Below are 23,063 nucleotides of genomic sequence, written 5' to 3'. Positions count from 1 at the left end.
AATTTAAGGTAAACTGCATTCAAAAGTTTGCTCAGATGTAGTGACGCCACACAGCTGTTCACAAAAACATAAAATAAATAAATTATAATAATCCTTTTTGTTCTTAATGCTTCAATGATTTAGAACAATACTATGTAACTTGAGACATTACGTATAAAAATATAATACTCATTGTAATTCGATATTTTTAATACTTTCACATCATTGAACAAGAATGCAACCTATTATAACTTTAGTAGTAAGCCTCATGTTTTCTCAATAATAAAACAGTATTTACTCGACTCTTGGGTTATTATACCCCTCCACACAGCACACGATACATCAGCGGTCGGTAAAAGGCGACCCATAAGCCTCCTTGGCTATTTCATATGGAATATTGACAAACGACAATGTCTGATAAAATTAAGAATATTAACAAAGAGCGGCCCTTTATAACATTGTTAACTACTATGTGGCCTTTGGCTGCTAAAAGGTTGCCGACTGCTGCTATACAAATACCGAAAATTGTATTTTTTTTATAATTCTTGAATACGTATTATTAAGTGGTGTCAAAACACCACGCAATTTTGTGCTTCAACTAATTCTTGACTAATGAATAAATCATTACATACCAGTATAATCCTCTTTTCAGTTTCCGTGTCCACCGTATTGACTTCCGCAGTGAGCACATTTCCGTGCACAATAACCGTGTCCAAGTTCAGCGAATACTGAGACTTCTCCGGCTTCAAAGACCGCAAACGTTTGCAGAAACCTGATTGCTCGCACGTCTTAAAATTGTTCCTATCCACGGCCAAAGAGCCGGCGAAGGCCAGCGAAAACACCAGAAGAGCGCCGAGAGTCTTCATTCTGAAATACCACAAGAACCTGACGTGGTTATTTGTTAGACGCTCACAAAGGCCGGTGTCAGTGACCAACACCTGACTTCAAGGACTGTAACGTGATATTATAAGGTTTACCTGGCGGATTTACTGCACAGCGCACTTATAAATTTGTGATAAGCACCCCTGAATACTTTAAAATGCGAACATTGCCGGAAACACGTCGTTAATTCAATAAATTTAATATTTTCTTGATAGCCCCGCACGCCAGAATTACGTGGAGAAAACTCGTTGTTTGACAAGTACAGTGCTGCCAGCTTGATATGAAATTCACCCTATAGTAGTTTTTTTTAACCTGTTTTTTCTAAAAACGCTTTTATTAATGTCCAATTTTTTTTGTATATATTGTGTCCCACTGCTGGGCAAAAGCCTCCTCTGTCTTTGGCAACTCGTCACGGATTTGTGCATGCTCCCGCCATCGCCAGTCGCCACAGAATGCATCATCTGCAAATGCTTCCTCAAAATTCCATAAGTTCAGATACCACCATCCATGCCACCATCCACCATTAGAGTGATTAGATTGAGACATAAAATATCTTCACCGAGTAGATTGGGAATTTTTATTTTCTGGCAATACCCAAAAAACTCAATTAAGTTCTTTTTTACTTAAATAAGCCTTAGATTATTCGTAGTGATAAGTTTTATAATTAAACAAACAAATTCGTTTTAAACATTTCAATAAGGAATTACTTAATTGACTTTCTATCAGGTTTAGATTTAAAAGTAGGGTCAATTTGTTAAACACCGGATTTTACTATGTCAATGTCAGGTCACCGCAAATCATCCGCAAAAGCTTCCTCAAAATTCCGTAAGTTCAGATACCACCATCCATGCCACCATCCACCATAAGAAATACATACTTTTGTTTGCTGTTGATACGCTTCCGCACTGTTTAAAAATGTTTCACGAAATTACGTTAGTTTAAGAGAAAAGTTTTCTTTTTACACAAAGATATCATTTTGGTGGAAATTATTATTCTTCAAGTTTAGCTTCTGAATCTGAACGTGTTTTCAACGTTAACTGTCATTACTGTCAAAGATAATGTTATCGCCGGTATATCGCTCTTTATTTTCCTTGATTCCGAGCCCATCACGTAAAGTTTTACCGTTCGTCCAAATTCTACAACACAGTTCCGCTTCCTTTAAAAACATGACGTCGCCAGCGAAGTGGAAAATCGAGAAAACCAGGATTTTAAACATGCCGTTAGACGAAAAAATAAAACTTTACGCGTCGCCAGACTACGTAACTCTCGAGAGTGTTTCCCCTTGGGATGACTGTATTAGAACGCAAAAGGGTCTTGAGTCTAAAAAGCACAATCTGGAAGACTTGGAAGTATTTCAGAGGGCTAAAATTGACAACGAGAAGAACACTGAATTGATCAGAAAGGTCTCAATTTTCAAAGGGGATATTACGAAACTTGAAGTGGGTACCTTCTGTGTTATTTATTATGTAAAATTTCTCACAACAATAATTTTCTCGAAACTGTCGAAAAATCATCGTGTGGAGACCTAACTTATCTCTCAAGGTTGTAAGGTCAGATGGCAGTCAGCGAATAGATAATATGAATACCTACTTAATACAAAAGTTTCACTATTGAATACAACCAGTGTTTAATGTCTCACACAACAAATTACACCACTCTTCTTATTTTAACTCCTTGAATCATAAAGATGCAATATTGGGTTAGCAATGACACTCAAAATTCAATTCTACATGTAACAGTCGAAGACTGTTTTTATCTGGCAAATTTAGATCCTTGGGACTCAATTGATTAAGCAATTTCACACCAGTTATATTTCCCAAGAGCCAAGCCAATGATACAACACATTCACTACCAAAGTTTTCATAGCGCTATGCTCGTAGCCGATCCCATTCGTTTTCCTGCTTTGTAGAAGATAGCGACTATAAACAAGAGAATCAGCCAAGCGGATTCGTGGCACTCAATGAGTGAACTATCTTTTTCAGGTGGATGCTATAGTGAACGCGGCTAATTCTCTCCTAAAGGCTGGTGGAGGCGTTGACGGAGCCATCCATAGGGCTGCTGGACCTCTATTACAGGTAGGTATTGGAATAATTTCATCCTTTTCTTCTAAACTGAAATAAACATGCAATTTCATTATGTTCAAAGACACTTTAGTTTCTCCATCCTGCATTTTACACATGCATGGATCAGACGTAGATTAGACTTCACAAGAAAGATTTTTCTAAGTTCAGATCCCACCTGCGGCGTAAAAGGTTTTTGTTGCATTTGAAACCAGTGGCAGATTTGCTTTAAGACCCAGTAGAGGCACTAGATGCAGGGCCTAGGGTGGCAAAACATTAGGAGCAGCATGGGTGCTGAGAAAGAGGCGGCTAGTGCTTACAACGGGGTCTGGGCTAGGGCAGCTAAAACTATCAGCCACTGTTTGAAACCTGAACATTTAAATAGGGTTATGCTTTTAATCTACTTTATTAAAATATAATAATTTCGATAGATACTGGTGGAGAACAGCACAGAATAGGAAGGAATGGGAAAAACTGGGGAGGCCTTTTCCGCACATGCAGCATGTTAAAAAAATAATTTAATAAATAAATGTAATAACAATGAAAGTGTAAAAATAACAAAAACTCATGAAATAAAGGCTATTAATTAATTAATAATTTGTAATGTAATTTTACAGCAAGAATGCAACACCCTGGGAGGCTGCCCTACTGGTCAGGCCAAGGTCACTGGAGGCTATAACTTGCCGGCTAAATGTAAGTGGAATAAATGGTGGTTGCCCCCGGTTGGTTTATCCTCTTGGGGTTCAATGTCCTAATACTAGTACAAATTACCTCCAATGAAATTTAAAATTTTAATGAAATGGAATAGAGTTTCTTTTATTTCGTTTCGTTCGATTTTAAAACAAAACAAATTCAACTCTATTTTCTAATACCGTTGATTCAAATTCGATTGCCAATTTTCCTTGTATGGTGGGCCGCTAGAGGGTATATTTTTTCGAACATTATTGGAATAAATACTAGTACGAAAACCGGACCAAATATTCGGTTCGGTTTTACTCTAGTTTCGGCCGAAACCGAAACTTCGACTGGAACATGATTTTTATGCCGAATCTTTGGTTGGACACTACCGAAAGTTTCGATGCGGGCGCAAGGTTTGACAGTTTTTTGGCTTTTTTATATGCCGAAACGAAACGAACCGAAACTTTGGTTGGACACTATTAGGGTTCCCCCACATCTAGCGTCTTTCGAGCGTCGGCGTCTGGTCAGCGCTATGGAAAATGACGTCGCTGCGCAGTTGCGTCGACGTTGCGTTGAGCAGCGGCCATAGAGTTGTAGACGCCGACGCTCCGAAGACGCTAGATGTGGGGAGGGCCTTAGATATAGGTATCTAAAGGCCCGTCTCCATATTTCGCGGCAAGCTATCGAACATTGGCTTGATAGCTTGCGAGCCCGGTATCCATTGCGCGCGGCTGCCGCGCGAGCCAACTCGATCATTGGCGCGCTCGAACGCGCCGCGCGACGAACCATTCATTGTCGGTGTTTCGACGCGCGGCAAAGGAATGTTCGCGCGCAGTTGGGACGGGTGTGTGTATATTTCAGTTGGCTCGCGCGGCCGCATACATGTATTAGATATGAGCGCCGATAGGCATTTAGTCGGCGGCGGCGCGCCGGTCAAAATAGGTCGGCGGCGGCGGCGAATCGGCGGCGTGGCCTTGAAACACCTTTGATTAACGAAAAAAGAATACAAACCAAAATTTTACCGAAAATACATGTTTTGCTGCAAGAAAGTTATAAAATAGTGCATTTTTCAATTTCAAGCAAAATTTATTGAATAAAGGTACGAAAGTTTTTTATATAGTATAATAAACGATATCGCGCAGCATCAGAGGCGGTCTTAATCTTGGCGAGGCTCTGGCCGGCCGTCCGGACGATCTTTGCGAGGCCCTTATCTTTTGTGCTAGTAAAAAGTAGCGGATTGACTGTATCAGGGAAACGTCTGGTCGACAGTCCAAAGTGCCGAAGTAAGGAAAACAAAGCTCCGTCATTAACCAATATCAACCCAACAAACCGATTTACGTCAAAAAGTGAGGCCCACGGCCGAGCTCCACCTAACACCGAAGACCTGATAACGACGCCTTCCCATGCGTGGCCAGATGCTGAGCTGCAGGTAAGCTTACAGCTTAGAATCGAACGCCAAGTGTGAGCTTGGCTGACGGCCGAATGTGCGGAGCGCCGACTACGGCGCGCTTCTGTGCGAGGCCGAAGGCCAAGCTGTAAGAGAGCAGAGCTTGGAATGGAACTATTGGTTCAGTGTAAAGCAAGTCCGAAGGCCGATTAAGACCGAGGCCATAGTGTTAAAGACCTGGAGCTTTCCTGCAGGTGCATTTGTGCGAGGCCAAAGGCAGTGGAGCTAAGATCGGAGAAGAACCAATGACCAAGCATTTTAAAAGCGAGGCCGAAAATTAGGCTCCAAACAGGGCCGAAAATTTGGAGGTTCAGATAGCGGCTTACTTCTATGCGAGCGATGCGAGGGCAAAGCTTGAAATTTGAATAATGGCCAAGCTAAATGAGACCCGATTCCGTTTCCGATGCCTTCCGTGCACAGCCAACGGCCACCGTTGGGCGTGAAAGCACTTAATATCTGAAATTAACCCCCTTTTACACCTTTTAAAGACATTTAACCATTCTTGCAATGGTTAAATTAGCGGTGAATGACGGATGAGCTAGCCAGCTGGCAAAATTAGTCATTTCGTTGCCCTAACACTAGTAGCGTGGTTACCAAACAGAAAAGTTTGAATTTACCATCGATATTTTTGAATTATATGGACCTAAAATGCCTTTTGAATGTCTATAAGCTATTCAGACTGGCCCCGTTAAAGATCTAAACTAGATAAAATATATATTATCTGATTCTGAAAGTAGTAGTACCTATCAAGGTCACGCCGATGCCACGCCGATAGCGCAGCGTCGGCGGCGGCGGCGCGAAAATTTTGTCGGCGGCGGCGGCGCGCCGGCGCGGCGCTCATATCTAACATGTATAATGAAAAGTGTCGTACTTTAATTGAATTATACAGCACTAAACAGTTTCTAGGGAACAGTAAATGTAGTGATTATCGCAGCAGATCATTTTTCTATTTGACTATACTTCGTTCCAAATAATTAATTTTTGTGATATAATGTGGTCGATCGTCGGATCGCCTGCCGCGCGCGGCCACCGCGCATAAGTTCAAGATGGTGCCGAAATTGGCTCGCGAGCCAAAATACAGGTTTGCCGCGGTCGAACATTGCTCGCGCGGCCGCCGCGCAATATCGAGACGCGCCTTAAGGTTTGCGAAAAAATCTTTGGTATCCAAAAAAAACTAGCTGCCCACAGCTCAGAAATTGTCAAGACAAATGCACTATTCGATTCGTCAAAATAAAGATCCAAAATAGAGACCTTTTTATAGGCCTCTGGGCGGCTAGCGGTCAAAAGTCCAGCCGATATTATGGCAATGACCGACTTAAAATACGTTAGCCACCAAAACTTGCATTAAGTTGAAATATTTTCCATTTTACAGATGTCATCCACACAGTGGGCCCTCAAAATGGCTCAGCACCAGACCTCCAATCCTGCTACGAGAAATGCCTATCGTACGTGAAGGAATACGATATTAAATCCATCGCGTTCCCCTGCATCTCAACTGGAATCTACGGGTTCCCTAACCGCCTAGCGGCCCACATTGCTTTGAAGACTGCGAGGAAATTTCTAGAAGAGAATCTAAATATGAACCGAATCATTTTCTGCACTTTCCTGCCGATTGATGTGGATATATATGAGACTTTGATGCAGATGTATTTTCCTATGTACGAACGGAGATATAATGATGGGGCCAGTGTGACTGAATAAGGGAGATAAAACTGAAAATTTCAAGCCAGGATTTAATATTTTGGTATTGCAGAGCAGCTAAAAATATACATTTGTCTCTTTCTTTGAGATGATAATTATAGAAGCAAAAGCAAGTAGCTTGCTTGGCATTTTGTATGTGATTTTTTTTTAATTGTTGCATGTTTTACTATAGACGGTCAAGCAAATCTTGTCAGTAGAAAAAGGCGCGAAATTCAAATTAAATATGAGACGATAACCCTTCGCGCCTACATTTTTCAAATTTGCCGCCTTTTTCTACTGACAAGATCTGCTTGACCAAGTATACTTTTAAGATTGGTGGAACCATCTCATTTTAATTTCGGGTGTCTTTTTTATAATTATAACATTTATTACCTATATTTTTATTGGAATTTAAAACTCCGAACCAGGTAAAAATTAGTTAGGCCAGGGCATCCCATTTCAAACAGAGATAGAGAGAATCATACTGTCTTTGTCATGCGCTAGAAGAGACCAAGCTGTAGTGTTGACGTCATAGACTTTTAAAATAACATTTGCACAGTCTGGGCTATCAGACTTTTAAAATAACATTTGCACAGTCTGGGCCAAAGAGTAAAGTAAGTATAATAGGTAGTATGGGCTATCAAAATCGCTGCCAATTTATTTGGTTTAGCTCTACCAAGCTCTAGGTACTAGTCTACTAGCACCCAAAAAAATTCTAATACCTATTTTTTTTGTTATGGACTTGACGGTGGTGGTGCCCGTAAATAGCCAACGTCGAGTACAGCCTGGCAAATAAGAGTAGAAATTAAAAAATGGCAACATCGTAGTGACGTCCCTTTCAAACCGTTGCTGCTAACAACAAATACTAAAAACAGAATATAATAAATATATAAGTGGGGCTCCCATACAACAAACGTGATTTTTTTGCAGTTTTTTGCGTAATGGTACGCAACCCTTCGTGCGCGAGTCCGAATCGCACTTGGCACTTGGCCAGTTTTTTTAAGTATAGCAACATTAGACTTGTTAATTTGACAGTCAAAGCGTTTTAATCTTGCAATGGAAAATAAATATTTAAAGATACTTTAGCTGTACAAAATCTTAAAGCATGTCCTTATTTCAAAATTTTACTTTATTCAAATTACGGGTATTTACAATTAACAATTTTCACTGTACAAAAATTAAAAGGAACGAAAGAGAAATATAGCGGTTGAACTAAATATTAACACCCGGCCAATTTGCCTCAAAGCAACTTCGAAACGCACAACAACATGTGCACGTGTGTCAATCGCATACTCGCTTAGTTTTATTTTATTTATTTTCGTAAGTTGACCATTATCTCACTAAGATCAAGTAATGTTTTATAATATATAGTCTGGAATCACAGTAAAAATGTCACTGAATCCTTTAAACGGTAAGTTTTAATATAGATCTACGACTATAAAAAAATACAGTGTGGGATTGTGTTAACCCCAAATGTATTTTGTATTTTAGCCAATATTATTCCATTTATGTATTTATTTCTATCACTTCTTTGATTTTCTATAGATCTAAACAATATAACGTTGTAGCAGAAACCTTTCGAAGTTGTTTTATGTTATTTCGGCGCAACATTATATTTCTAATTTTTGAACCAGTTCTTCATGAAATATTGTATCTTAGACTCAATATAGACATAATAACGGCTTAATATTTAGAAATTAACCCAGCTTTGTTATACAAACAAGTGTTTGTTAACATGTATATCAGAACAGATAGATAGAAAACTGATAGGTACATAATAGTTTATTCATCACACAATGACATTTAAATTTACATCATGTACACAATCCTAGGCCTGCCTGCAAATGGCACATGATAGGAATGCCTGAAAGAAAGTGGTGCTAAGGGTCTGTGGTAATCACGACCCTCAGCAATGAGGATATGACTGGAAAGAAGACAATATCCATTTTTTTTTGATAGCCTATTTTGTGTCCCACTGCTAGGCAAAGGCCTCCCCTTTCTTCCGCCACTCGTCACGGTTAGGTGCAAGCTCCCTCCAATTGCTGCGAAAAGCGTCAAGTTCATCCTGTCATCTCTTTTTATTATATTACATAAATTTTATTTTTTCAGAATTAAAACGGCGCTTGGAAGACGACAAAATAGTCTTACCAAAACGTCTGTGTCTGGCGAGAAATGTTGTCCACTCCCAACACTTCCCTGCTGGTCCGAAGGAGAGAGTTGTTGCAGAATGGCTTGATCAAGTAAAGCAGAATGGACTCTCTGGAGGAGAGCTGAAAAATATTGTAGGCTGGATTAATGTTGGAGATGATTTGAGTGGCGAGTTGAAAACTAAACTGATACAGGTATAATATTAAGTAAATAAATATAAATATAGGACATTTTTTACACCAATTGACTAAGCCCCACAGACAATACACAACACAACAACACTACACAATATTTATTTAAATATAAGTTAAAATAAAATCTTACTGCTATCATGAAACCATTACTGCTCTGACATTACATTCATGAAAGTGCACTGAAAAATACAAGGTTAAACATGGTTTTGTAGTTAAAATTACTGAAAAATGAAATCACCTTGTATGAAGGAGTCAGATTGATTTCTAATATCGCAGATAGCATTTCTGTTACTAAAACGTCAAATTCTAATTTTTAATGACTTATTTGACTGGTTAGAAAAATTGCCTATTATTGATAAATGACTTGATAATTATTTAGATGATTTTTTTCTAATTATTATTCATACATTATTATTTGTACTTAGATATTAAACACCATGTTTTATGTTACAGATTGTGTCAGATTTTGTTAAAAAAAGTACACTAACACTTGAGGATGTCCATTCAATCATCAACTTCTTGGAAAATGAAAAAATTGCCAAACAAGTTACGGAAAATATAGATGAAAACCTATTCATATCTGTTACATTACTGAAATCATTAAGAAACACTGATAACAAAGATGTAAATAGAGTTAATATTCTTACGACAAGAATTCTAACTGACCTCACAAAACACTATAAAGAGTCAAAGAAGAAACTTGAATTTATTATAAAACTATTAGACGGAGAAAACTTAGAAACAATATTCAGTTTACTAGATACTGAAAATCGTAATTCTATTATAGAATTATGTCAGAATATCCTTTTTCCAATGAATAAGAAAACTTTCTTCATCAGCTTCTTACAAACTTTAGTAAGAAAAGATAATATTGATGAACTTATTGCTGAAAAAGGAGACAATATTCAGTCGGTGTTGAAAATAATGAATGTATTCTTCGAGTTCCCGAACGGCCGCACTTCAAAAGACTACAATTTCTTATGCAATTTCGTGAATGTTTTCGTGACATGCTTTAAAGGGGAACATCAGCTTATATTCGCTTTATATATAATTACTACGTCATCTTTGAACATGACACAGAATTATTTAAATCCTAACATGACTTTATCTTCAATTGTGTTTGAAGAAAATGATGATAAAATCAAAAGGAATATCTTTCTGAAATTCCTGGATATTTTACTGAGAAACGAAGTTGACATCAGCATCAGATTGACAGATACTTTTGGTGAGAAAATATCCAAAGTTGAGATTAAAAAGAACTTTACCGGATTTCTCCAAAGTGTTATGATGGGATTGTTGAAGTTAGAAGGGAAACCTGATAAAACTACAATGAATATAATAAATGTAGCATTGCAGTTGGATCCAATATTAATTGAACAAAAGCTAGACACAATTATACCACCGATTATGGCTGCCAAGAAAAATAATGCAAGCACCATGGAAACATACACAGCCATGATGAAATGCCTTCTACAAACCTTATTTAAACTTAGCAGAGGAACTTTATTCATCACGCAAATACTACCAAATGTAAAGCTTATTTTAGAAGCATGCAACCCAGAGCAATTTGAATTGATACAAAAATCTAAAGAGGACGATTCAGAGAAGATCAAAAGTAAGATAATCATGAGCAATGATATCATTCCGCAAGAATGTGTGGAAATGTATGGAAAATGGACATCAGAGTTAATGTTCAGGCAAAACAGTGAACTACTAGTGACTTTACAGAAAGATTTTCAAGTACACTGCCTTATGATGTTAGAAGAGGGTTATGTCAGTAAGTATTAAAATCTTTTATAATTATATAATTGTCTATGTACATAACTACTTTCTGTGATCTCTGTTGCCATCATAGACAAGAAACTGGTGATAGCTTGATGGGACTGCCAAAGCACTGAAGCAATCCTTAATCCCCACCACCTAAACCCACTGCTTAGTAGACCATGGATGACTACACTTTTTTATCATTTATTTGTTCAATTTTGTGCAAATGGTGTATGCATAGCCATAAGCGGAAATGCATGGCCGACTGGCCGTCTCAATTGCCAGACTTGCAACGCACACAGCAACACCACAACACACAACAACCTTTTGCTGCAACACAGCATTGCAACTAACATTCGTCAGCGTCATTAATGACTGAGCTTAGCCTTTCATACTCTTTTTCATTTCATTTCTTTCAGGCCCCTCGATCATAACTCTGTCCGAAGTCCTGGCGGCCATTTTGTGCAGCTTCTTCGAGAACAATAAGATGGCGGACCACACGGTCCCGCGCCACATCGCCGAGGAATTCTGGACCACGTTTGGAAACTTCGAGAACGAGTGCTTGAAGAAATTGGGAGAGTGTGTGCTGAAACTCAATTATGTGAGTTGTGTTTTTTTTTTAGTTATTTCAATGAAATAAGACAAGTCAGATGGACTTATTGAAGTGTCCTGATCTGGCCTAAGTATAGGGATTCAGGTCACGAGGTGGCAGACCCTCTAACGCGCACTGTCCTTATGACCTTATTGTGTATACCGTATATGTTGCTATAGACCAATCCTAAATTAAGATTATGTACAAAAAACCGGGCAAGTGCGAGTCGGACTCGCGCACGAAGGGTTCCGTACCATAATGCAAAAAAAAAACAAAAAAAAGCAAAAAAAAAACGGTCACCCATCCAAGCACTGACCACCCCCGACGTTGCTTAACTTTGGTCAAAAATCACGTTTGTTGTATGGGAGCCCCATTTAAATCTTTATTTTATTCTGTTTTTACTATTTGTTGTTATAGCGGCAACAGCAATACATCATCTGTGAAAATTTCAACTGTCTAGCTATCACGGTTCGTGAGATACAGCCTGGTGACAGACGGACGGACGGACGGACGGACGGACAGCGAAGTCTTAGTAATAGGGTCCCGTTTTACCCTTTGGGTACGGAACCCTAAAAATGAATTCTAAGGATGAATCAAGACTTCAGGACTGTAATAGAATTGAATCGTGTGATGGTGTGCTTCACGCTTTTCTTAAACCCCTTTTAATGTGATTTTTTTTAAGCTAGAAGAGACATCAATTTTTTTTGTTAAATTATTATCATGACTCATTTCAGAACCCAAATCTAGCAAACGCGTTCTTAAAGCTAAGCATTAGCTTCACCCGACTGAAACTGATCAACTTAAAATATGGCAACATTAAAGTGGACATGAAGGCTGGCAACACCAGTGCAGTATTCGACTTCAGCCCGATACTGCCGTGTTTGAAAACGAAACAATGGGTAACGCTGGCTGGTAAGGTGCAGGAAGATGATTCAAGATTGCTATTGGTGAGTTATTTTTCAAAGAGGATTCACGGTAGTTTTTAGGGTTCCGTACCCAAAGGGTAAAAACTAGAGATGCCCCGAATAGTGAATTTGGCCGAATATTCGGCCCCCTCTCTCGGCCGAATACCGAATATTCGGCGACCGAATATTTGGCATAACATGCGAACATTTTGAGTCACAATTATTACAAAAACTGTTCGGCAACAAAGCACAAAGTTTGCTAAGATATATGTTTATGTTGAACAGAATTAATTAATGTAGTTAGAGCCAATCAAATCAGACCCATGATAAAAAATAAAATATTTTGGAATCAACAACTGCTTTATTTAACCACTTTCCAAGAATACATTTTAGATATTAAATATACAAGTTTTTGGTTATTTTAGTAGTAGTAGTAGTAGTAGTAAACACTTTATTGCACAAAACAAGTACATAACACAGAGAGAATGCAATAAATGTGTACAAAGGCGAACTTATCCCGTTAAGGGATCTCTTCCAGCTAACCTTTAAGTAACTGATAGAGATACATATATAGATATTTTTTTATGAAATTTAAATACCGAATATTCGTCAAAGTAGCCGAATAGGCCGAATACCGAATACTTTGCGAATATTCGTGGTATCTCTAGTAAAAACGGTCCGCTCGTGTATCGTACAACGTTTTACAGTACATAATATGGCCCTTTAAACTTTTGTCATAGGCACGGAAAGTGCTCATTCCCGCACTAGTGCGGGAAAATAGCAACATATATAGGTACCTACTGTAAAAAGTATGAAAATAGCTTAATTATCGCGTTGTGATTTCAACTAACCATTTTAATGTAAATTCTATTTAATTTCAGGATGACTTAGTAGCCAACAAAATCCTAGCAGCGGAGTTATTAAAAACAATACCAGATATAAAAACGGAGTCGGAAATAGAATACAAATCACACCTAATTAAACAAATAACCAGTTCCGATTGTTTGAAAAACGAGAGTTATTTCAACAAATTAGTGATGGAGAATTTAGAGAAAGGACACGCAAAACAACTGGCGAAATGCTTGGTGAAATTATATTTAAGTAATATCGAAATAGATATGTTTAAACGTAGCTCCGTAATAAATAATAAACCATTGCTAAACGCTTTGGTGTTGGAGACATTGAAAAATATAAGTAAATGTCTAGAAAACGCAGACGAATTGACAAAAGCTTTGAGTAAATCCGAATTTGATATGACTTTATTTTTAGAAGATGTTGATGTTAAAGAGTATTTCAACAAATTATCTGTAACCGAGGAAAGTGAAGTAGCGGGTTATTTGGAAATATTGAAACAATTGCCGATCTACTATTTGGAAGAAAAATATCAACTGGCAGCGATTTTTGTAATGTTAGCAGTGAAGAAAAGTGTCAGTAAGAAATTGAAACGCAACATTGATCATATTTTGCAAAGTATTTACGAATTGAGTCCAAAAAATCCGGACTTGTACAAAATATTCCCAGTGAATTTGCTGTTTTCTTTCGAAGACAAAATATTAATAGATTTATTGACGCTTAAAATAAAAACGTCAAATAACCTGCTTTTGATCAAAAGCACATTAGAAACTGGAGTGAAAAAAGTTAAAACTGATAGTGAAATAGTCAAAAGCATAGTCAAAATACTTCTGAAAAAACAAAAAACCAAAAACAACTCAACCGAATATTTTTGCGACCCAGTATTCCAAATGAGCTGTATACTTTTACCGATTATATCTAAAGAGAAGCGAGCTATTACAACAAGCGCTTACAGATCTATATTAGCTGAATTACAAGAAAAAATACACAAGACTATGCTGGATGCGTTTAAAAAGATAGATTTTAGTGAAAATAGTTTATTTAGTCAAGATACTGGCAACATTGAAGACTCGGTTGTTTCTGACAATGCAATGGCGGCACTGAATGCGATGGAGGCCTATTCTTTGACATTGTCGAAGTATTGCGAAACGAATGATGCTGCGGAAAGCAAGAATTTGGACTTCCTTTGGTCCGGGTTGAATTTCTTTATGGAAAATGCTGTAAGTACTTTAACTATGCTCATAGACGAAGTATGTGTGTTAGATAGGAAGTTTTGTGTATTCACTAAACTGAAAATCGTAATTCAAAACTAAAAAACCGGGCAAGTGCGAGTCGGACTCGCGCACGAAGGGTTCCGTACCATAATGCAAAAAAAAGGCAAAAAAAAAACGGTCACCCATCCAAGTATACTGACCCCGCCCGACGTTGCTTAACTTCGGTCAAAAATCACGTTTGTTGTATGGGAGCCCCACTTAAATCTTTATTTTATTCTGTTTTTAGTATTTGTTGTTATAGCGGCAACAGAAATACATCATTTGTGAAAATTTCAACTGTCTAGCTATCACGGTTCGTGAGATATAGCCTGGTGACGGACGGACGGACGGACGGACAGCAGTCTTAGTAATAGGGTCCCGTTTTACCCTTTGGGTACGGAACCCTAAAAAAGAAAAACAATTTTTCCACTGCAATAAATTGTTTGTAAAATAGTACATTCCTTTTTATAAATAAACACGCTGAGATAATATGTTTATTGGTAATTTTACTTCTATTACGATTTAAAAAAGTACTTTTATTTACTTATTTTTACATAAATACAAGGCGCGCTAGTAAAAAGTGGCAACATTGTCTTACTTTTTTTGGTCTTGAATTACGATTTTCAGTTTAGACTATATATCGACCGGGATATGGACCGTGATTACCTTTTGTATTGTTTCCGAGCTCCCGATATTTCTATATCCCGGTCGATATAAGTCTAGTGAAATTAACCGTGAATCATTCAAAACTTAGTTTTGTGTATTACCTATTTAATAGCTAAGTATTTGAAAGCCAATGTAGATGTCGCCTTATGGCTCCATACATTATGCAGTAACTCTGGTTGTTAAAAGTTGACGTTTGAATATTCAGTTACCCTAAAACAGGTGGCGCCATTTTCTTCGAGCAAGATTTTTTCTACGACCTTACACCACAGAATAAATAATAGTACTAGGTACAGAAGACTCACTCTCTAACAAAACGCGTCTGTTACGATCAGCACAGATATGGCGCGCGGCTTATGGCTTTCCCCAAAATTGGGGCCGAACGGATGTACTTTTAGCTACCTGTAGCAAAGCGACGAAATCGCGGAGTGAGCCACGCCTGCTTACACATCATATTCAATTAATAAATCTTTAAAAATAATGTTGCCATGTAATATTTTCCATTTTCAGATACAAGCGATCCAAAACCCAGACTCCAAAGCACCACACATAGAATCATCTATTCACCTACTAAACGTATCACTACGTTACATCAAGAAACTAGAAAACCACGACATTTTCAAAGACAAAGATGGTTTGTTTTTAAAAATATGGCGGAGCATAAAAGAGAGACTGCTTATGGTTTATGATAAAGCACAAAAGAAGAGAATTAGCGAAAGTTGCCTAGAGAATATAAGTATATCTTTGAAGTTTGTATTGGAGTTATCGTCTATTGAGTGCTTTACCAAGCAGTTTGTTGGGGATTTGGGCAGTTTGGCAGCTCTGAAGGTAAAGTTGACTGTTTGTCAAAAAATTTATTAACAAAATCTACAAAATAATCAATTTGTCTATTCTCTATGCCCAATGTGCATGTTGTCGGAACTAAAAGCGAGGGCTTGTGGCGCTCCCTACGTCAACTACTACTACTATAACTAATTTTTACCGTAGCCGCAAGGCGGACGCCACAGTCACGCAGATAGCTCATAGTAGATATACGAAAATAATAAAGAAAAATCATTACGCCAAAATGTACTAACATGACAGATTATACGAGCAAGAAACTACAGATGTCGTGCATAATTGTTTTCCATCGTATTGTCTCGGAAACGTTCGTACTTGTCATGCTACTTCAGTCAACCTCCGTACTTTTTGTAGCGAGATTGACTGAAATAGCAAGACATTTTCGTACGTTTCCGTGAAAATACGATGGAAAATAATTATGCTCTACATCTGTACGATGAAAACATAATAATTTCACAGTATCTTGACAGCAAAAAACGGTATATATTTTTAACAACTCTACCTTTTATTTGCAGGATCTAGAATCCCTGAAAGACGAAAACACCTCAAACACATTATTAACCTCCCACAAAGTATCAAAATATTTGACCACACAATGTCTCAAAGCCAACATAATAGGTCAAAAATGCGCCGCTTTGTCCAAGCAAATATACAATACTTGTAAAACATTAAGGTCTTGGATTCAAGATAATTATGACTACGGTTTGGAAGTGAAAGGAGATAGGATTGTGGTTGAGGTGAAGGAGGTAGTAGTGGGAGATGTTGTTTGTGATATATTGAGGAGTCATTTAGATGTTTTGGCGGAAATTGTCTTGGCTGCAAGAAGGGTAAGTAAACATGTCTTGGATTCAGTATAATTATGAGTGTGGTTTGGAAGTGAAAGGAGATAGGATTGTGGTTGAGGAGAAGGAGGTAGTAGTGGGAGATGTTGTTTGTGATATATTGAGGAGTAATTTAGATGTTTTGGCGGAAATTGTCTTGGCTGCAAGAAGGGTAAGTAAACATGTCTTGGATTCAGTATAATTATGAGTGTGGTTTGGAAGTGAAAGGAGATAGGATTGTGGTTGAGGAGAAGGAGGTAGTAGTAGGAGATGTTGTTTGTGATATATTGAGGAGTAATTTAGATGTTTTGGCGGAAATTGTCCTGGCTGCAAGGAGGGTAAGTAAACATATCTTGGATTTAATATATTTAATTATGAGTATGGTTTGGAAGTGAAAGGAGATAGGATTGTGGTTGAGGAGAAGGAGGTAGTAGTGGGAGATGTTGTTTGTGATATATTGAGGAGTAATTTAGATGTTTTGGCGGAAATTGTCTTAGCTGCAAGAATGGTAAGTAAACATCTCTTGGATTCAGTATAATTATGAGTGCGGTTTGGAAGTGAAAGGAGAGATGATTGTGGTTGAGGAGAAGGAGGTGGTAGTGGAGGATGTTGTTTGTGATATATTGAGGAGTCATTTAGATGTCTTGGCGGAAATTGTCTTGGCTGCAAGAAGGGTAAGTAAACATATCTTGGATTTAGTATAATTATGAGTGCGGTTTGGAAGTGAAAGGAGAGAAGATTGTGGTTGAGGAGAAGGAGGTAGTAGTTGAAGATGTTGTTTGTGATATATTGAGGAGTAATTTAGATGTTTTGGCGGAAATTGTCTTGGCTGCAAGAAGGGTAAGCAATAGTACACTACGCGATAAATCGACACGAGTTGCGAATAATTACCCTTTCGCACGTGTATTGTACAACGTTTTACAGTACATATATGTATAGCCCTTAAAATTTTTGATTTAGGCATATATTGTCCTTAATTCGTAAAGTAAAGTAGCTCTATCCTCTAGCGGCCCACCATACAAGGAAAATTGGCAATCGAATTTGAATCTACCGTATTAGAAAATAGAGTTGGATTTGTTTTGTTTTAAAATCTAACTAAACAAAATAAAAGCAACTCTATTCCATTTCATTAAGATTTAAATTTCATTGGAGGTAATTTGTACTAGTATTAGGACATTGAACCCCAAGAGGCTATATGTACCTATAGTCGGACCAATAAAAGTCTGCAGCGGATTTGATAGCCCACGCAGTGTAAGTATTATTTAAACGTCATAATTTCATAGAAGTTTGACGTTTAAAATGACACTTGCACTGCGTGGGCTATCAAAATCGCTGCAGGCTTTTTACGGTTTAACTTATAGTATATTACTTGATATTACATAGGCAGTAAAGTAAGAATTGTCTCAGATCACATGTAATCTTCGTTTAGCGCCGCGGGCCGAAAGTTGACGCTTTCGGGCTATGTCGGGCAGAAAATTAAACTAAAATGAACTTTCCAATACTAGAGAAAAGTACTTTTTAATTTTTTAAACAACGCTTTTCTAATTCCAGATAATCCTCGACTACAAGTTCCTAGACTCAATATTCGAGCTCCTCCACCAGATACACGGCATTATGTGCTGTAATAACAAGCGCGTAAGGTGCAATGTGGCGTGGACGGCGTTCTTCAAGCTGTACGACGGGTCAACTGCGGTGTTGAACTGTTTGCTCGTTTCTAGAGAGGAGATATTAGAAGACAGGTGAGATAGAGAGTACGAGTCATATTAGATAGAGACAGCGGTACTAGTGCCTCTGATACCGCATTATGGGCTGTAATAACAAGCGCGTAAGGTGCAGAGTGGCGTGGCCGGCGTCCTTTAAGCTTTATGACGGTGCAACTGCGGTGTTGAACTGTTTGCTCGTGTCTAGAGAGGAGATATTAGAAGCAGTGGCGGATTTCCCATAAGGCACAGTAGGCCCGGGCCTAGGGCGGCAAGATATTAGGGGCGGCAAATTGTGACAATAAATTCGCTGATGATAACAAAAAATAACTCAAAATTAGACCAGGCAACAAATTCTCAAAAAAGTACCTATAGAGGGAAATGCTTGCAACACAATTTTTGACTTTGTACCTAATTTTATTTGAACTATCTAGGAGGTGAACATATCAAAAGTCCCCGGCCGTAGCCCTTGAGCCAGGGGAAGAGAGAGGTCTCCGAAACTGCCGGACCAATTAAGTTGAAATTTGGCACACATATGTAAGTTTGTGACCCAAAGAAGGACGTGTAACGTAAATAATAGTACATTGTGCAACATGGGGCGTAAGTTGAATATTGCAAACGAGAGTAAGTTAAATCGCGACGGCTTGCCGGAGCGATTTATAGGCTCGAGTTTGCAATATTATTACGCCCCGAGATACACACAATGTTTTTCATCACACTTGCGATACAAAAAATAAGTTTATAGACAAAAAACTGTTAATTATGGCACTAGAAACTTCATAACTCCCTAGGGAAAACGAAATTTCTATAACTCCCGCTACGCCTACGTGCAATTCCACATTTACTGAGCGAGTGTGATGAAAATGAATTTTAAATATGGCCTCCGTATTTTGGGGGGTAAATGAGAAAATTTAAAAATAAAGTTTTTCAAACTATATCGTGTTACATATCAAATCAAAGAGCTCATTGTAAGAATCTCAGATTTTTTTTATAATTATAATATAATAAAATAATAGTTTAGCAGTTATTCAAGAAAATAGTTTTTAATGTTTTTGTAGGTACATGAAACTCAATGTTATTGGTAAAACTGTCACTTAAAATGAATAAGTATTTGCTTATTTTTTTCATAAAACCTATGTTCCTAACATCATGTCACAAGGACGTATAGTTTCTAAGATATAATAAGCGAAAAACCGAAAATAGTGACCTTCAAACCAAAGCCTCCAACTTTTGATGTGTTCACCTCCTAACGAGTCCAAAAAAGTTACTAAGTAAAAAATGTGTCCCAAGCATTTCCCTCTATAATATATCTTTTCGTTGCCTGATCTAAATGTAGTCAATATGATGGGTGCTGATGCTGAGAAAGGGGCGGCTACAAGGCTTGGGGCCTAGGGCGGCAAAGACTGCAAATCCGCCACTGATTAGAAGACAGGTGAGATAGAGAGTAAGAGTCATATTAGAGAGAGACAGCGGTACTAGTGCCTCCGACACTGCATTCTGGGCTGTAATAACAAGCGCGTAAGGTGCAAAGTGGCGTGGCGTGAGATTTTTTTTATACCACATCGGTGGCAAACAAGCATGCCTAAATGGTGATGAAATTTCGGAAATTTCTTCTATTTTTAATGGGCCTTAACCTATTAGCGCCCATTATATCCACTTGGGTAAACCTGGGTATGGGTAACTGTGTTAGATTTGATTTCCTACTGTAACTCTTTCTAACAGCATTAAAAAAATGGTGGGTTCCAAAAAGTAGGTGTGGGCGCTAATGGGTTTGAAGCACGAGTGACTTCCAAAACTTTGGCGTCATCTCAAAATTTATGATTATTGCAAACTTTACGTTGTTATTTTTAATTAAGATTGAATCTCGAATGATCATAAATTTAGATGTGTCCGTACTGCAGATAGGGGACAATTAGTACGAGCACAACCTTATTTTATAAATCTTGAAGTGTCAAAGTCAAGATATTAAAGAGGGAGGAAGGAGATAGAATCCCAATGCCCGCAGGGTTTTTATTATTTGAGTTTACAATTTTAATATCGTTCGTGTTACAACCAATTGAACCAATGTTTTGATGAAGTATACAGTATGTGTCTGACCATGGGGCTTTAATTCCAGGGCTTGATTTTACTCGCTAAACTGAGTAACTTTTACTATGGGACCAACCCTAAAATCGGGGATTTTTTTTTGGCTTTTCCCTAGAAAACGTCGACATCTGATCAGCCAAAATGTATGAAAAAGTAAAATTTGTTTTGGGATTTCGGGGTTGGTGCCATAATAAAAGTAAGTCAGTTTAGCGAGTAGAATCACGCCCTGAATTTAAAGCCCCATGGTCAGTAACACCCTGTATACCTATATAATAAGTAATAACGTTCTGGCTAATAATTTCAGATGGCCGTGCTACATGCAGTGCTACAGGGCTCTCGTGTTTTCCCTGTGCGAGCGATCTTCCTCGCAAGTGGAACTGGACAAAGCTACAGAAGACCGGCTGGCTGAGGCGGCACATTCTATAGAGAAGTAAGCATTATTTGTATTATTTAAGTATATCTTAAAACTGAAATATATTAGACCTACCTTTACCTTATTCCTCCTCGCGTTATCCCGGCATTTTGCCAAGACTCATGGGAGCCTGGGGTTCGCTTGACAACTAATCCCATGATTTGACGTAGGCACTAGTTTTTACGAAAGCGACTGCCATCTGACCTTCCAACCCAAAGGGGAAACTAGGCATTATTGAGATAACTCCGGTTTCCTCACGATGTTTTCCTTCACCGAAAAGCCAGTGGTAAATATCAAATGATATTTCGTACATAAGTTCCGAAAAAATCATTGGTACAAACCGGGGTTTGAACCTGCGACCCCCGGATTGAAAGTCGCACGCTCTTACCGCTAGGCCACCAGCGCTTTACATACGTATAAAACTTCTACTCAGCTATTTTCTTTGTATAACAATTTGCAGAAAAAACAATAAGCGCCATTTGCACCATCCTACTAGCCCGGGGTTAACCGGTTAAACCTCGAGTTACCATGGTTACCAGTACAATTTGACACTGGGTTAACGGCTTAACCGGGTAACCCCAGGTTTGTGGGATGGTGCAAGTGGCGCTAAGTGTCTTAGGTTAAATGTACAATCGTTTCACCTTCTTCAGCTGTTTATAAAATAATACCAGCCAGACATATATTGGGAGTCCTAGAATTATTTTTCTAAGAATGGACAAGACCGATCCCTTTGTTTGAACGCCAAAAGATAAATATTTTATTATTGCACAAAATTAGTGTACTAGAATTTGCCACAGTTTAATTTCCTTGTAAAAAAATAATGCTAATTAATTTTATTACATTCCAGATTAACCCAATCCATCTGCAAGAGAAAAACCCACGTATCCCGCCTCGCAACCTACACCGTAGCCGACATCTCGTCCTGGCTAGAACGCACGGCCCCTTGCAAAATGGTCCGACAACATCTAGAGAACTCCGTAGTTCTATTCATTCAAGCATCTGACTCTACTCACGCTATGGCGTTCTTGAGGAGAGCGCTAGCTGGCTCGCCGGGCCAGATGACTATGACTAACTTGTATACTATGTATAAGAGATACCATAAGTATACAGGCAATGCCTAATGTAAACTGGAGAACTCCGTAGTACTATTCATACAAGCATCTGATTCTACCCATGCTATGGCGTTCTTAAGGGCTCTAGCTGGCTCGCCGGGCCAGATGACTATGACTAACTTGTATACTATGTATAAGAGGTATCATAAGTATACAGGCAATGCCTAATGTAATATAGAGAACTCCGTAGTACTATGTACTATTCATACATGCATCTGACTCTACTCACGCTATGGCGTTCTTGAGGAGAGCGCTAGCTGGCTCGCCGGGCCAGATGACTATGACTAACTTGTATACTATGTATAAGATGTATCATAAATATACAGGCAATGCCTAATGTAAACTAGAGAACTCCGTAGTACTATTCATACAAGCATCTAATTCTAGCCACGCTATGGCGTTCTTAAGGGCTCTAGCTGGCTCGCCGGGGCAGATGACTATGACTAACTTGTATACTATGTATAAGATGTATCATAAATATACAGGCAATGCCTAATGTAATATAGAGAACTCCGTAGTACTATTCATACAAGCATCTGATTCTACCCACGCTATGGCGTTCTTGAGGAGGGCGCTAGCTGGCTCGCCGGGGCAGATGACTATGACTAACTTGTATACTATGTATAAGAGGTATCATACGTATACAGGCAATGCTTAATGTAAACTAGATAACTTCGTAGTACTATTCATGCAAGCATCTGATTCTACCCACGCTATGGCGTTCTTGAGGAGGGCGCTAGCTGGCTCGCCGGGGCATAATAAATAATAATATGACTATGACTAACTTGTATATTATGTATAAAAGGTATCTTATTCATAAGTATGTCGGCAACGCCTTCTAAGTCAACTTTGGCTTTACTGGCGAGGCAAATCAGCTATAGTTCTAGTGCATAATTATATTCCATCGTATTTTCACGGAAACGTACGATCGTGTCTTGCTATTTTTTACCTTGTATGTTTGTAATGTACAGTCAAGGAATTTAAATTCCGACCCAT

At 38.4% G+C, this 23,063-nt stretch overlaps 3 protein-coding genes across 3 annotated transcripts in view; 2 read left to right on the top strand and 1 right to left on the bottom strand.

Moving 5' to 3' along the window:
* LOC134675924 (neutral alpha-glucosidase AB) overlaps window positions 1-1,143 on the bottom strand; it is a 33,918-nt gene extending 32,775 nt beyond the window's left edge. The window contains exons 1-2 of the mRNA XM_063534269.1: window positions 957-1,143; window positions 612-846 (exon numbers count right to left, since the gene is read on the bottom strand). Coding sequence (XP_063390339.1) covers window positions 612-845 — 234 coding nt within the window. The 5' untranslated portion in view covers window position 846; window positions 957-1,143. The remainder of the gene's footprint in view (window positions 1-611; window positions 847-956) is intronic.
* A 757-nt stretch (window positions 1,144-1,900) lies between these two features.
* LOC134675797 (macro domain-containing protein RSc0334-like) lies at window positions 1,901-6,749 on the top strand. The gene is made up of 4 exons (XM_063534095.1): window positions 1,901-2,300; window positions 2,844-2,936; window positions 3,539-3,614; window positions 6,419-6,749. Exons 1-4 carry the CDS (start codon window positions 1,920-1,922, stop codon window positions 6,745-6,747), a joined length of 879 nt encoding a protein of 292 aa, XP_063390165.1. The 5' UTR covers window positions 1,901-1,919; the 3' UTR covers window positions 6,748-6,749.
* A 1,245-nt stretch (window positions 6,750-7,994) lies between these two features.
* LOC134675843 (uncharacterized) lies at window positions 7,995-22,726 on the top strand. Its single transcript, XM_063534143.1, has 12 exons — window positions 7,995-8,137; window positions 8,836-9,068; window positions 9,522-10,845; window positions 11,252-11,433; window positions 12,159-12,371; window positions 13,211-14,401; window positions 15,608-15,925; window positions 16,453-16,674; window positions 17,343-17,432; window positions 18,310-18,497; window positions 20,848-20,973; window positions 21,803-22,726. Exons 1-12 carry the CDS (start codon window positions 8,116-8,118, stop codon window positions 22,074-22,076), a joined length of 4,383 nt encoding a protein of 1,460 aa, XP_063390213.1. The 5' UTR covers window positions 7,995-8,115; the 3' UTR covers window positions 22,077-22,726.
* The last annotated feature ends 337 nt before the right edge of the window (window positions 22,727-23,063 follow it).

The sequence above is a fragment of the Cydia fagiglandana genome, chromosome 23, assembly GCF_963556715.1.
Source record: "Cydia fagiglandana chromosome 23, ilCydFagi1.1, whole genome shotgun sequence".
NCBI lineage: Eukaryota > Metazoa > Arthropoda > Insecta > Lepidoptera > Tortricidae > Cydia > Cydia fagiglandana.
Note: the sequence above shows the minus strand (reverse complement) of the source record. Positions and strands in the feature narration are given on the sequence as shown.